Source organism: Semicossyphus pulcher, unplaced genomic scaffold, assembly GCF_022749685.1.
Source record: "Semicossyphus pulcher isolate SPU_LCO1_2020_fin unplaced genomic scaffold, fSemPul1.0.p SCAF_23, whole genome shotgun sequence".
NCBI lineage: Eukaryota > Metazoa > Chordata > Actinopteri > Labriformes > Labridae > Semicossyphus > Semicossyphus pulcher.
Window position 1 is genome coordinate 6,934,735 of NW_027211697.1, and position 15,414 is coordinate 6,950,148.

Sequence of the window (15,414 nt, forward strand, 5' to 3'; positions counted from 1 at the left end):
GATAGGGGAGGGGGGTCGCATAGAAGCATAAACAAACTATATATTCTGCTTAAACCACTATATCACCTACACACCTGTATATTGTATTGCACTGTTTAGACATATACAATATGATGCACATGCTAATAGATTTAAGTCAGGGGTGCTCAGACTTTTTGGGGCAAGGGACCCCTTGACAGCATTTAGACTGTTCAAGTAATTGATCTTAAAAGCTTTCAGAACATTAACAGTAAGACAGCTGCAGGAATGGTTCACTGCAACCTGAGTGATGTTGTGTCAATCACATCAGTTTCTATTGGTCCAAAGCTAACTTGGGCGGGAGTAACGTACACATTATGCTTGTTTCATTGGTGCAAATGGTCCTCATCTGTAGACATGCAATTTTTAATGATAAAGCACAATTTTATAATTTATTATAAATGTATTATAATTATTTTGCAGACCCCAGGTTATGGTTCACGGACCCCACTTTGAGAATGACTGATTTAAGTTATATGGAAGCTCAAACCAAGTATTCCATTTCTTGATCACTTTTATCAAAACTTTCCCCCAAACAAGAGGCAGCTGTGGCTCAGTGGTAGAGTGGGTCCTCTTTCAATCGGAAGGTTGGTGGTTCGATCCCCAGCTCCTGCAGTCTACATGTTGAAATGTCCTTGGGCGAGACACTGAACCCCAAATTGCAAATGTGATGACTGCACTTTAGGTAGCAGCCTCTGCCATCTGTGTGTGTGTCAAAGGATGAAGGTGACATGTAGTGTAAAAGCAGCTTTGAGTGGTCGCAAGACTAGAAACGCGCTATATAAGTGCAGTCCATTTACCATTTACCAAAACAATACCTATTCGATATGTTGTGAATTTTCTTAATGCTGCAAAACTGGTGCAGCAATAAGAAGTAATCTCGTCTGATCATCCAGCCATCCAAAGCCTTTTAAATTTAAACACAATCAACTTAGTTTTTCTTAAGAAACAGGTCACACAGATAAAAACAATGTCATCAGCACAGCGCTATGTCAGATGATTTAGCCCATATGCATTGCATATTATCCGAGTTACAGTTATCAGCTCCCAGGGTTATATTACGCACATAAAAAGACCACAAGGTCACATAATAAGACTCTTGTTTACTTCCTTTATCTACCATAATACAGAAAAGGCAGCTGTACAGGATGTACTCAAAACTGTTTGTCTTGAAAACACATGAAAAAAGGAAATTGGATTTTAAAACACACATGCTATAAGTGGCTTCCAGACTTATAATGTCCTACCTCAAAGACATCCTCATCCAGCAGCCGTGTCCCAAACACAGTGACTCCCTCTGTGCTGACTTCAGCGTTGTCCCCTCGCAGCAGATCCAGGGTCTCTACCCTCTGACAGTCCACGTAGAGGGTCACAGACTTGTCCTGCACGCTGTAGGCTATCCTGTGCCATCTGGAAGGGCAAAGAGAGAGTGAGAATTAACAGACAGTTCAGCCTTGGTGGGAGGTGTTGCGAGAATGAAGAAGTCTGAAGATAAATTCTAGCAATGCTAAAAGCTGTTTCACACCTCTTTCAAGTCGAGCAAAATGCAACTGCCTTTAAGCCTCAGACTGTGAAGGATTGATTTCCTTAACCTCTTTGATCAAGTCAAATCATTGCGGCAAGCTCCACCAGCATCTTATTCCCTTTAAGATCACTCAAGGTCAAGCACGCAGACTGAGCTGTATGAGTCAGACAGCAGAAATGTGAGGGCTGCCTGAATTTCAAACGGATCTGCTCTCAAATCAACAGAGAACACTTAAATAGAAACTGGAAATATTGTAGGCCCTCAGACTACCCACTTTCCATCAGCCAGGTTGATCTTCTTGAAGATGGGGTACGTTTCCGGTGTGGGCTTCCCATGCTGATCCTCATACAGAAAGACAGGCGAACGGCCCACTTCAAGCCCCAGCTGCTGAACCCCCTGATCATTATAGACTGAGAGCAGGAAGAACTGGGAGCCCTTTTTGGCTCGAACTGTAGCCATCAGGGAGAAGTTTTCTGGAAATTTGGAATCTGTAAGGAGAGGAGAGGAAAGGAGAGGAAAGGAGAAGAGAGATGCTCTTAAGTCATACAAGAGCGAGCACAGCATGGAGCAGACATTTTTATAGCATGCAGGCACCACCCGCTGACAGTGAGACCTGAGTTAAGATAATAATGATGAAAAATATCGCCTGTGTAAGCAGCGTGCACCCGCAAGGAGGAGTAGAGGGAGTTCAAAGTCGGATTTTTTAAGGTTTTCCCAGGAGCAGCGTCCCTGACAAAAGTGACACATTTGAGTGCATTTTGCTATTTTTGTAAATCCTCAAGTTCGTCAATGCTACATGGGATTGAAGACTTTGCTGTCTAGTAAGGGAGTAAAATCCACTACCTGGGAAGAGCTGTTTGGTGGGAGCACTGAGCTGGATCTTTTTGTCTATCTTGTAGGCCATGTCTGTCTCCTCTGCGCCCCTCCTGCTGGTGCAAAGACCAGCCTCCAAGGACACCCCCTCCATGTTCTCTGACAGCTCCAACACTCGCAGAACATCAATGGCATCGGCTGAAAATGAAAAGAAAGACAGATTAAAGCTTTTGCGCAAAGTTGTGGTGTTCATAATCATAGACTGTATCTTATTATATCTCATTGAACAACGCCTTGAAATGTGTCCTGCTTTGTCTTTATTCCTGTTTTTAGCATTGTATGAAAAATGATAAAGACTACTTCTGATAGGGTGGAGGTTGAGGCAGGTGGCAGAGGCATGCTTTTAGCCGTGTCAGTCTAACACTTAAACTCTGCCACTGTGACATCACTTTGTTGTCTGGCTGAGTTAAGTGCCGGTTGTTACCGAGCTGAAGAGCAGGGTTTAGTGCGGCTGCAAGCCGGTCTTAAAGTGCGGAGGCTTCCTGCTTCCTCGGAGTCGGAAGAGACGAGCTCCTCTGAGATGTGGCAGCAGGTGGCCAGGCTGCTGTGGGTGTTATTACAGGATAGGGTTGGTACACAGTCTAACCCGTAATCCTACTGCACCTGACAGCTGACACCTGCACACCACTCACCCGGCAACGATACGTCTGCATCGTATTTAAACACTAAATAAGATCTTATCTCATTATATGGCAGGATAATTGAAAGTATTTCCATGGAAACTTTAAAAAGGGGTGAATTTATATTAAAAACTGATCTCATTAATTGTTACGATTGACATTTTCTTCTTCTGCTAATATCTACTGTATCAAATTCAGCATATTTGCATTGGCCTTGGCAACTATTTCCCCTGTAGATATGAGGTTTCTCCCACTGCAGGCTCTCTCTCATTACAATGAGCCTGTGTTTTATTTGCAGTCTGCTGGTCATGTTATTAGATGTTCTACTGATAAAGCGCTGCCATGAGCATTAGCCAGGATCAGAGCTTTGTGCACAGCCAGTCTCCAACCAGCTGCTAGAGAGAGCCTGTTCGGGGCAACTCAGCACTTAGCATTCCAGGCATCTGAAACGAGGATCCTAAACCCAAATTGCCTCCCGTAGCTCTCGCCGCTCATACAGAGTTCGCCTTTTATTCTCCTTGTTAATTAAACATGTGGGCAGAGTTTACCGTCGCCCAGACATTGCTTGCAGAAACACACAGCTTTACATTTTATGGCATTATTTATTTGCATAGCAGAGGCTGTTTATTCCAAGCAGCTTTGGGAGCTCACCCTCACAGTCCTATAGCATGGCAACCAGGCTGTAAATAGGATAAGCTGTGAATTACAGCGGGGTCCAACAATGGACACATTAGGTACAGATCTAAAGGATTTTAAGACCTCAGGGCGTAAATTTGAAATTTATACAGAGTCATAAACAAGCTGTGTGAATGAAATAATTACAGGAGCTGCTGGCTTCTAACAGAATAAACTTCTGGCTGTTATTTATATGTAGCACAATAAATGTTTCCCCATCATCTCGGATCGTTTTTAAATTTGCTCCGGCCGTTATGATAGTCGACCGAGTGTCAAGGAACAAAGTACCTATTGACTTTAAAAGGTCACAGCACAGTCACCCTCACTTACATCAAGAATACAGACACTGCAATTGTTTCGGCTACACATTTGTGGGCACTGCCATCACACTGTTGTCAGTATCTTGTTTCAGAAAGGTCAAGTCTTTGTTTTTAAGGACGATATATTTTCAGTGTGCAATGTTTTAATTTCTCGACAAATGAATCAAGGGGTTTGTTTTTTTACTTGTTGTAGTTTAACAAGGTGGTTGAGTTGGCCAGTGAAGCTTGCAACAAAACACATCTTCATTATGACATTAACCTTAAAGTGATAATTAAGAAGATTTTAATTGAAAGAAATGTCTGTTAAGTCACTATATATCACCGACTGAGGTGACACAATGGTGATTGAGCCTATGGCCCACTGATGACAAACTTTGCATCTGCAGTAGTCAGTGTCGGCGGCCTGTCAGAGAGGGTAGGCGGAGCTAATGCAACAAACTTGTTTGTAAAGCGGCTGTTTTTCCGCTCTCTGCAAGTATTGCGAGTAAACAGTAATCTACTATGGCTGAACAAACAAAGAAAAGATCGATGACTACAGATACAACTTCAAAAATAAGTGAAAATCCAAAGAAAAAGAAACAAATTCGACGCTCAGATGAAGGCAAACAGTCTAAAATGGAAAGCGACCGTCAGCGAGGAAAATCAAGAGTTAGAACTGGTGTCACACAAGCAATTACCGTTTATCGCCAGAGAACGCAAAGAGAACGAAACTGAGATCTTTGAGATTACAACTTTAAGTTGGTCAGTAAAGTAAATGGCTTCTAACAAAACACATCTTCATGACAACATTCAGCTTAAGAAAGTCATCAGAAAGGCTGCATCGTTGAATGTCCTGATAGGGCTGCAAGTTCAGAAGCAATGTTCATAACAAAGGTGTTGCAAACATGTCAGAGTATCTTCCATTCAGTAAAAATGCATCTACATTTCTGACTCTAACAGTTCACTCTGCACTTTCTATCACGTCTGCGTTCTAATCCTTCATGTTACTACTTAATTGAATTGGAAGGAGAGTCTCTGTCTTTGTCTAATCCCATGAGAGCTCTTTGTTATTCATTTGTGGCCCTGTTCAATTCCTGACTGCAAATCAATTTCCTTTTGGATAGCAAAGTTGAAAGTTGTAGTTTTATTCAAAGGTCAGGAACTGTCCTTCTCCATTCCTCTCTCTCTTGCTCACCCTGTCTGTCTCTCTCTCTCTATTTATCCATCTGTCTTGTTCTTTCTCTGTCCCTCTCTCCTGTATCCTCATGCACAGGGAGGAAGAGAGGTCATAAGGCAGTGATGTTTGGAACAGTCTGAATAATGTTCTTAATTGAAGCAACATGGATCTAATTACACGGGGTTCCGTCAGTACCAAACAGCACCTGACAACATTTCTTCCAAACAAAGTTAAATTTTCAGCAAAATTGTTTAATTTCAAGCATCAGAGAAGATATTTAAGTCAGTGTACCCCATGAACCACATAATTCTGCCTCAGCCACAAGGACTATTAAAAATATCTGTTGCCCAATCCTAAATATGTTCCAGCTATGCGTTGACAGGACACCGTTGACCTCTGACACTCCCCGAACAACAAAGAACAGTCAAAATGTGCAACAATGCCAAAGGGAGAAACTTGAGCCAAGCAACAGAAATTCCTATAAAAGAGAACAATTGACAACAAACTGCCAGTTAAACTCGCAGGGAATAATAGGCATCCCACACCCACGTGAGGAAAATACACTGATGAGGGAGAAGTTTGGCAAGCTCATTCAGAAGACGTGGGAAAACAATATGTTGGATTACAAATAGCTGCTGCAACATCGAAAAGGAATTGGATTCAAGAATGACCCCCATAAAATACGACAAGTTCCTGCAGAATATCTCGTATTTCACAATTTCAAAACCACCACCCCTGATTCTGGCGTCAAGAGGAAAACCCCGGGCTAGTGGCAGCCAGCCATGTAAAGTCTGGATCCAGGCAGCAATCAATATAAGTTATCTATTCCCTGTTTTGGATCCATTTATTTCACCTGAAGTTGAGCCAGCTCTTGCTGCTATCCTGCAGCACTGACTGTCTGAGCAGGCTTTGCTTGCATCTCATTAGGCTTTGTGCGAAACGTGAACTTACCTCACCTGTCAAACTTTGTTACTTCTGGAGACAGATAGTGAGCGAATGAGCCTAAAGCAGATAAACATCTTTGAGAATACTCAACAGGAACAGCTACTGATGAACAGAGCTAATAAGCTGCTAAACAGCTGGTAATTGTGTCGGCCTGTGCATGCAGACCCTGCTGCTTCAAGATATAGCTCAGTGTGTTTCATATAACGTTGTAGGATCTCTAAGGGCTGATGACTCAGAGTTTTTCCGTTCACAATAAAAGGTCAGAGCACGAGGGAAGTAGCCCAAACATCCAGCAATTTCACAAACATCCGGGAACAGTAGAACACACTGTACAGCATGTGATTACTTTGCAGGTACAAGATAATAAAGACACACAATTTCTCCCTTTCCTTCTTTTCTTGTGCATTTTTCTCTGGGTCACTATATCTGCCCAGTAACAGTGCCGTCTACAGCCTGAGAGACAAAAATCTGAGCACTGCCCCCCCTGGAAACGCCACCAAACACTACATCTGTTTATCTCCTCGGCCTGTGTGACACTTTGACACAGTTCCACTCCAATGCCTTGTGGTCATACAGCTCAGTCATACATGGACATACTGTAGTCTCTGTGTTACTAGAGCAAAATGTCTCTGAGGACATTCTGTATGACTCACACCACCTACACTCCCAGCCCTGCCTGAAAATATCACTCACTCACACACACACACACACACACACACACACACACACACACACACACACACACACAATACTGCACTGTCAGAAGCTATTGCATCGGGGAACTGGGGAATTTTAACAAGAAATAAGGCCAAAATGAATCTGGGCAAAGGCAGTTTCCCATCGTGTCTTAGACCACACCCGAGATGAGTGGAGGAAAAGCACTGACATTTGAACCTTGACTCACTGTTGGGAGGCATCTTACGATAAACAAAACATCAGTTCGTCATCATTAACTGGTTTTTTTTCAATATTTGTTAACTGAAATGTAGAAAAGTACTTCTCTTTTTTCGATGTATTTGAATCTAACTAGCTTGTAAAACATAGTGATGAGCAATGAAGTGCTGCTGATAGAACCAGTAGAAGTACTTGAATAAATCCAGACACAGTTTCTCCCAGGCTCCATGAAGAATAGCCTTAATCTAATTAGCAGTGGGCGTGACCTTCTGTCTGGGTCACTGCTGTTTGTGGACAGGAACACTATGGGGCGAGGAGAGCTAATACTCACTCTGAACAGATGAAAATTTTAAACACATGAACAGCCAAGTAAGACCGAACAGAAGGAAAACCAGCACTTTGGACCTCTGCCCTCGTCGAAGTTTTGTTCTATTTGTCAAACACTTTGCTCTTTTACTTAAAACCAGATGCTATTAAAATAGTGTTAGACAGATAAAGGTACATTTAATGTAGCATGGAGACATGGAGATCTGCTGAGCTGGAAGTATACAAGCTGAGAGGCTGAGATATTTATCTCCTTGAGAGTGCTTTGTGGTTGGGTCTGCTTTTGGTTATCACTGAGAGTTGAGGAGGAAGTCAAGCGGTTGTGGAGGCGACCCCCTGGGAATGCTTTTAACTTATTCATAAGGGTTATTAAGTGATGAATATTATTATGAGATTTTAAAAGTGATGATGAAACCAACCAACATGAAGTCTTTGATCCATCCTGAGCGTGTTCTACCAAAATATTTATAATACCACAAATTTCATAAGCTCTGTAGCCTGTGTGGGTATGAGCAGATACAAGGAAACTAAAGACAAACACAGAGGCTAAAGCCGGGTCTGTGGCTGTGGAGTTTTTATGCTAAACCGCACAGGCGCTTAAAGAGAGGAATGAGGGAGGACTGGACCTGACCTGACCAGCAAGAGGAAATGTTCTGGATCTATGTGCAAACAACCCTGCAGAGACCATCCTGTGAGTAAAGCTGTGTACTGGGGCATTGTGTTCTGCTTCCTGTGGATCTGACAGAGCATTCTTCATTAGGTATATATAACGCTGAGAATAAGTCATACTGTGTGCAATTATTGTGTCTCCTTTTTAAAACTTTTCTACCATTCATTTTTATGACCATTTCTTGTGTAACAGAAACGAAGAAATCGATGGAAAATTCATTTCCACATCATAACTGGTGGCCCTGCATTTATACATGGGGAAAATTATATTATTTTCACATAATATTATTGAAATATTAAAAATAATAGTAATTCAATGTTCTTGGCAAATGACCAAAATGTAATTATAAATGCACTACTGAATGTGGGTCATTGGCAATATTCTGTTTGCGAGGTTCTTGCTCAATGTGTGTTTTGAATTTGGTGTTGAAGCTGCAAGATTCTTCTGGAATCCGGTCCCACATTTCCTTCCAATTCACATCAGAACCACATTCTTCAATCTCCACAGTTTGTTCTGCTCATGTTTGTTCACAGCATGATGAGCCAGCAGGCCAAGAGCTGCTTGGCCCACAGAGAAAACACCTGCCCCTCGCGGCCCGCTAACAGGGCAGGCTAACAGCACATACGGAACTATCTATGCTTGTGAGGACTCTTTGACTACAGCAACACCACTCCCCCGCCATCGCCACTGCATGGCCCTTAACTTTGCCTGACCTAATTTCTTACTGTTAAGACATAACACACCACCAAAACATAGTGCAAACACACCTTTTTTAAGCACATTTCCATGCAAGGCATATACACCTCAGGCACAGAGGATTACCTATTACCTATTACCATGCAAGCATACACATGACCACGGCCATTCAACCCAGGCCGTAATTTAGTCGCTGAGACATCAAAACATCAAGCCTTGTGTAATACAGGTATAAACACAGACTCCTTTTGAAGTTGTCCCTTTGTGCTTCTGAGGGACAGACATTCTTCACAGGATGTGGGCCTCTGTTGAATCAGTCCCTTCCATGTTAGCAGCATAGCGTCTATGCTAAGTGACACTTGGCAGGTTCGGATAGGTTGAAATATGAGCCAGGTCACAGTGTCACTGCGGGGAGCAGATTGTTTTCTACAGAGTTTACACTTTGGTAATAAAGATTACTACTGTGACCTCTACCTCTAAGATGCGAATGACCATGTGAGGGATGATGAAACCTTTCCAGGGCTCATAAAGTGGGATAAAGAGGCAGATGAAATGTAAGAAGACACTGCAAAGAAGTCAGCTCCTCTGATGTCTGCTCATTGCAATTCCACAGGAGACATCACCAAGCAGTCCCACAGAAAGCTTCTTAAAGTATCCAGTGATCAGAAACACAGAGGCATAGAAGCCTGAGGGGGAAGGAGTCACTGAGTTTCTGGAAGCCAGATGTGACTTGAATACTATAGATTGTAGTCCGGTGTTGTGGAGTTCTTAAGCATCACTTCTACATTTTAAAGAAAGCTGTCTGATATGACTCTTGCAGCATCAGCAGCTCGAGGACAGACATCAGCATATCTGAAACCTGTGATGTCTGAATGTTTCCATGAGAGAAACAAAAAAAAAAGTCACATCAGAGAAGGAACCGCAAGAGCTGTAACGGGCATAAAATTCCTCATTTCATAGTCTGTATCCTGCTAAATTCAGCTGCTTTTTCATTTGTTTTCATTTGCCTCTAATTTGTTGCCAGATCAAAGGCGAACAAGGCTTGCCATCCTCCTTTGGGAGTCGGATGCAGGATTGGCAAGGAGGCTGGATCAAACGGGACGCAGTGAGGGGGCTGTACGCACGATTTCCCCCCCTGTCATAGAACCAGTCGAGCGTGAGGCAGGGCATAAGCAAGAGGAAAAAGGATGATGTAAATGAAGAGATAAGGCAAATAGAATAAAAACAAACACTCCCTATTCCCAGGCTTTGAAAAGGAAGAAAAAGCTGAACAAAAATGTGTTGAGGCAAAAGAACAGAGGATTCTAACTGAAACTAACTGTGAACGTGTGCAAGAATGTCTCACTTCCTGTCAGCAAACAGGACTACAAAGTCCTCTCTCATCTCTGTCGAACACACACAGAAGGCATATGGGAAAACATTCTTGCACTGTAACACACACACAGACTCAGAGGCACAAACACTTTATCAACTATGCGCGCATATCTAAGACTTCGATATCAGCACCACCATATGTCATGCACTTTTAAATCATCTCAGCCTCTCACTTAACAGGCCCTTATTAGAGCGCAATGGACACCAGGGCTGCTGTGTCACTTAAATGTGAGCGTGTCCTTTGGCTCACTTCCTGCTGCCATCCGCCAGTGAATTCCAACAAATCCTGCCAGCCATAAAGTGCGAGCATTTGGAAAGCCACGAGTAAAAATGAGACACCTTCAAGCACTTTTTGGTGACCACAGGGTTAACGCCTGCTGTTGAGGCTTGTCGCATCATCAGGGAGTCTCTAAACCTCAGCACCTGCAAGGAAATTGTCTGCTGCCAGTTGGAGATACTCAGGACATGGCCACAGGGCATGGAAGCCTGTGTGGGTGACAGACAGCAGTGGGCCAAATGACATACAGTATGTATGCACAAGCTGGTTGTTACTGGCTAAATTGAGGACAAGGAAGTCCTAAAATGGGTGCAGCACTTGCCGAACAAGCCAGCAAATGTGGACTCAGGCAGACACAGCTGTTTGACAGAGACCGGCCCTTTTCTTGCAGGTGCATAACTGAACAATGAGTCCAGTCACTCCGCTCCTACAAGACACAGTGCGACTACAACTATGTAAAACATGACCTGAGGTGGTCGCCTGCAATAAAACGTGTAAAATATTAATGTGTGCCAGAATAATCATAATAAGGCACTAAGAGTGTTAGTGCTAAGCGCCTTCACTTAAGACCTGTGCGAGCAGAGGGCACATTAAACAGATCCATGACAGGAATTTTAATCTACTCAGGCTCGGTCAGTGTTCAGCCATTCACCCCTTTCTCAAGCCAACGCTAAACCTCTTCACAGTAAACCGACGCTGGTCACAAGCAAACTCAAACATGACATCACACATCTCCTGAGCTCGCTCCGAGTCTCCCAGCACACCTGATGCAGGAAGAGCACATTCTGATTCAAACCTTGGAGGTATGATTTAGCGTTGGGAATTTTGGCTCTTTGAAGTGAGCCGGATCTTATGGCTCCGGTCCTTTCCGAGAGCTGTTCAAAAGCACATTCTGAGTCAAACCTTAGACATATGATTTAGCTTTGGGAATTACGGCTTTTTGAAGGGAGCCAGATCTTATGGTTCTGTTCCTTTCCGAGAGCCGTTCGAAAGCACATCCTGAGTCAAACCTTGGAGATATAATTTAGTGTTGGGAATTATGGCTGTCTTAGGTGAGAGAGTGCTCGGACCCGCGAACGTGCCTTTACTCTATTCTCCTTTTTCAACACACACGCATATGTAAAACTCCACACTTTTAAAATTGAAAAGGCAACAGCAATATAATGTAGGGACAATTAATCAACGTCATTGATTTGCCAATAGTTTATGATGCACCTACAGAGATGTCAACAAACTTGGCAGAGGGTTATAATATTGCTCACCGTCGGCACTATGTTGCAGCGGCATGATTCCGCTGAACGTGACCTATAGATTTGCAGTTCAAAAAAGCTGCCTGTGGTAATTCGGCAGTGAAATTTGGGCACAACTAAAAAACGTATGACTCGGCACCAAAGAGCCGTTCAGAAGAATCGGATCGTTCGCGAACGCCACAACACAATATGATTAATTAAAACGCAAGCTGGAGCAGGAAACGTGACTTGTGCTTCTGTGCAATGATATGGATGAATGATAAGTATGCAAGTACAAAAATAGCTTACACATAAAATTCCAAAATCATTTGCACAGTTCTGAAACGTCCCGACAACTTCTGAAACTCAGTGGAGCTCACAGTTTTAATCCCAGCCTGAGACGACTCTATGGGGCAAGTTTGAGCATCACCACACGTTCACACAGATTCAAAGCACAGATCATTTAAAACAGTGAACCGTAAAGTAAAGTTTGTGATTTCAAGTTAATCATTTTGTGTTGGATTGGTGTCAAATAATGACTGAAAGAGCCTCAAAAAGTGATGGGGACAGTGCATCATTTACTGAATGCCCTGACGGGACGAATGTCGACATTTTTACAAACATAACGAGCACGTGGACATCTTTATCATTTAACGGCAGGTGATAATCCAGATACTTTACCCGTGTGTGTCGCCGTTACATGAAGTAGCATCAAAATAAACAGCGGTGTTCTCCTGCGTGACCTGCTCCTTATTAACTGATCCATCTTTACCAGCGGAGACCCCCCTCTGCCTCCGCCACCAGAACTTTCTAGTAATGCACAAGTTAGATTAGCAGGAACTCAGCAGCCATGCGGGGAGGGAAAAGGAGAGCAGCCGGTCTGTAGTTCCACTTGCTTGATAGTTGGAGAAGTTTTGTTGTGGTGGCTCCTCTCAGATTCGCTCTGTCCCCTCTCATTCAATTTCTCCCTCTCAGCCTCTCACTCCCTCCCTCTGCTCTCCTCCTCCTCTGCCTCTTCCCTCCCATAGGACGCTGTCCTGGGCGCCTGCAGAACACTATCCATCATAAATTACTTTTATTACACGCGATCATTTGTTAGGTCTCATTTCTCTGTGTGGGGCACTGCCCACAAAATTGATGGTGGTTTGATTCATGGTGTTTGCTGTTAACCTGTCAGTTTCCTGGTTTTTGTAGACTGTGAACCACAAAAGTATTTCATTCACAGAAACTAAAACAGGAGGCACATTTCACTGTAGCAGAATCTGAAAAGGATGTCTCAGTACTAGAATACAGTGACTCATAATAGTCATAATATTAACGATGATGGAAAAATGTCTGTATTTAATTCTTGTTATTTGACTCCTCTTACAAACTTTGTTTGACAGTGAAGATCAGAGGTTCGACTAAATCCTTTGATGCCGGAGGGTGTATCCGAGCTTTGAACTTACACATAGCACTTGGTGAATACTCCTCATCATTACAACACCTCTAGACAGTTCATGGAGTAAATAATCAGCGGAGCAGTGCAGGTTATCTCTACCATCGGTCTAATGTCAGCCCAGCAATGCTGCAGCGTTTCTGTAATGCATGTTCAAGCCGAAGCTTGACCACTGTGAAGCTGCAGGCTGAATCCCCTCAGGTCAAAGGTCGTGGGCTGCTAGTTCAGGGGCAGGCACACCTGGTAAGGACAGTATTTAGAATAGAATATGCATTGTTGCCCAGCAACAACTGAGTTTGCATAAAAGCATAAGAGTGTTTGACAGGAATGAGCAGAAATAATCAGTTGTAACAAGTTACCTGGCTTTTAATACTGCTGGGAGGACCTGCCCCAATCAGCTGCCAAAACGTAAGCCTGCACAGTGTCGATTACCTGCACAGGCTGAATATAGTCCTGCCAGAAGTCTAATTAATTCTAGGAAGGCTGTGGTATTCAGTTGAGGCACGCTCAGAGATAAGACTTGTGAAGACCTTGTCTCATTGAAAATTACCAAAGATAACGCTTCGAGAGTCCAACCTACAGCAGGCCTTTGGAAGAAAGTGTGAGCAGCGAGAGAACATTCAGAGAAAATAATCCAAACCGACATTTCTCAAGGGAGACGAGTCTCAAACCACAGAGAGAAAGAGAAACATCCATTTTAATGTGACAAATCATTTCTTTTATCCGAGTCTGCTCTGTGTTATTTCAAGCCAAACCAACTCTGCGCCACAAATTATTAAACATCATCGCCCCACAGACAGTGATGATGCAAATCGAAAACATGTTCATGCTTTCTCATGGTTTTGGTTAAGCTGCATTAAAAGTTCATCATCCTCTTTCGAATAAGGGAATATGAAACAAAAAGGGAACATTTCCTGAGCCTGAAAGAAGCTAAATAGTGAGCGCTCAAGTTGGAGAGTGATAAGAAAGGACATAGTAAAGCTATGGGGGAGAGAGATAGGAGGGGGTTTGACAGAAGCACTGAGATAAGTGGACAGATGGAGGTTGATCTGGAAGGTAAACAGCGAACGCCGTGACCTCCCACCGTCTCCCTCCTCAGTACCAGCTTAGCAGGCCTGAGTCAGGGCCGCATTCCTAGCAGCTTTTAGCAGATAGTTACTAAGAGTCCAGTTGGTAGTCTGAGCTCTGGGTGAGAAATATTTCCACAGCACGTGCTGTGTACCTTAGTCCAACTACTGCTCCTCTACAACTTACACATAATTATTCTTATAAACACACAACACACTGTAAAACACATTAAATGCACCTAGACTTTGATTTTTCACATGGCTGGCGGCAAACAAACATGAGCCTGGCTGGGACCCAACACATATATTTAAATTATCACACATGACGTGACCGTAATGCGCGGGAAAATTCCAATTAAAATCAGAGCCAATCCATTTGTCTCGTGCCAGTAATTTGTCAACTTTCATTAACTCAGAGGTTATCATCAATCACACTGATAATGATTAATGTAAGGTGGAAAGATGATCCGATTTCAAGTTGATGTTAGCACATAAATACTGTTTTAAAGTGCAGTCAGCTCATGCTGGCAGGCTCTTCAAGCTGTGATCAAGCCACAGAAAGCAGCAGTCCCTTTCTGTGCACACTGCTAACACAAATCATGTGCAGATGCAATGTTACTAAATAATACTCCATATTTGTTTTGACATGTGTTTATGGATAAATCACAGACGAAGTTTGGCAGGAGATGAATCTATTACAGACTTTCAGACAGGAAAAAAAGCTTAAAGGGGTGTTTCTGTTCGTCTCTTTGCTTTCCATGTTTTATTTCATGTCATTGTTAATCTCTTATTCTTCACAATGACGTAAATCATGCTCACCATATGGTAAATGAAGTGTATTCATACGTTATGGTGATACAAACTAGCGGTATCTCTCTCTCTCTCCCTCTGCGGGTCATGCTGCACTGTCAAATCATGGTTCCCATTGAATCACTTAGAGGAAGTGGAAAGTGAAGTGAAGTAATCTGTCAGCATAATTTAAACCTTGTGAGACAAACCATGATAATCCTCAAGAGGAGCTGATTAGCATTTCGGATTAGAGACCCTAAAATGGGCCTTTAATTGTCTGCCTCCGGTCTGCTGCTTGTGTTGCGGAACATGCCAGAACAGGACAACAGGCAACTGTCAGCAAAAATATGCATGCGAAGCCGACGAAGACAGAGGAGACTCTTTCAGTTTGCCAAAATGTGATTTATGCATGTTAAAAGGGGGAAATACGTTATGATATAACCCCCGTACAAATCACTGCAGCTCTTACACCACAGCTTTCTAACGGACTGATGTTATTTAGTTGTATATTATGTGAAAAACAT

General features: G+C 43.0%; 1 protein-coding gene across 1 annotated transcript in view; it reads right to left on the reverse strand.

The window, feature by feature from the left end:
* The window catches only part of col5a3a (collagen, type V, alpha 3a), a 53,938-nt gene extending 41,420 nt beyond the window's left edge, over positions 1–12,518 (reverse strand). Inside the window, exons 1-4 of the mRNA XM_069674649.1 lie at positions 12,278–12,518; positions 2,387–2,554; positions 1,818–2,031; positions 1,266–1,428 (exon numbers count right to left, since the gene is read on the reverse strand). Of these exons, the coding sequence (XP_069530750.1) occupies positions 1,266–1,428; positions 1,818–2,031; positions 2,387–2,554; positions 12,278–12,362 (630 nt within the window). The 5' untranslated portion in view covers positions 12,363–12,518. The remainder of the gene's footprint in view (positions 1–1,265; positions 1,429–1,817; positions 2,032–2,386; positions 2,555–12,277) is intronic.
* Between the last annotated feature and the right edge of the window lie 2,896 nt (positions 12,519–15,414).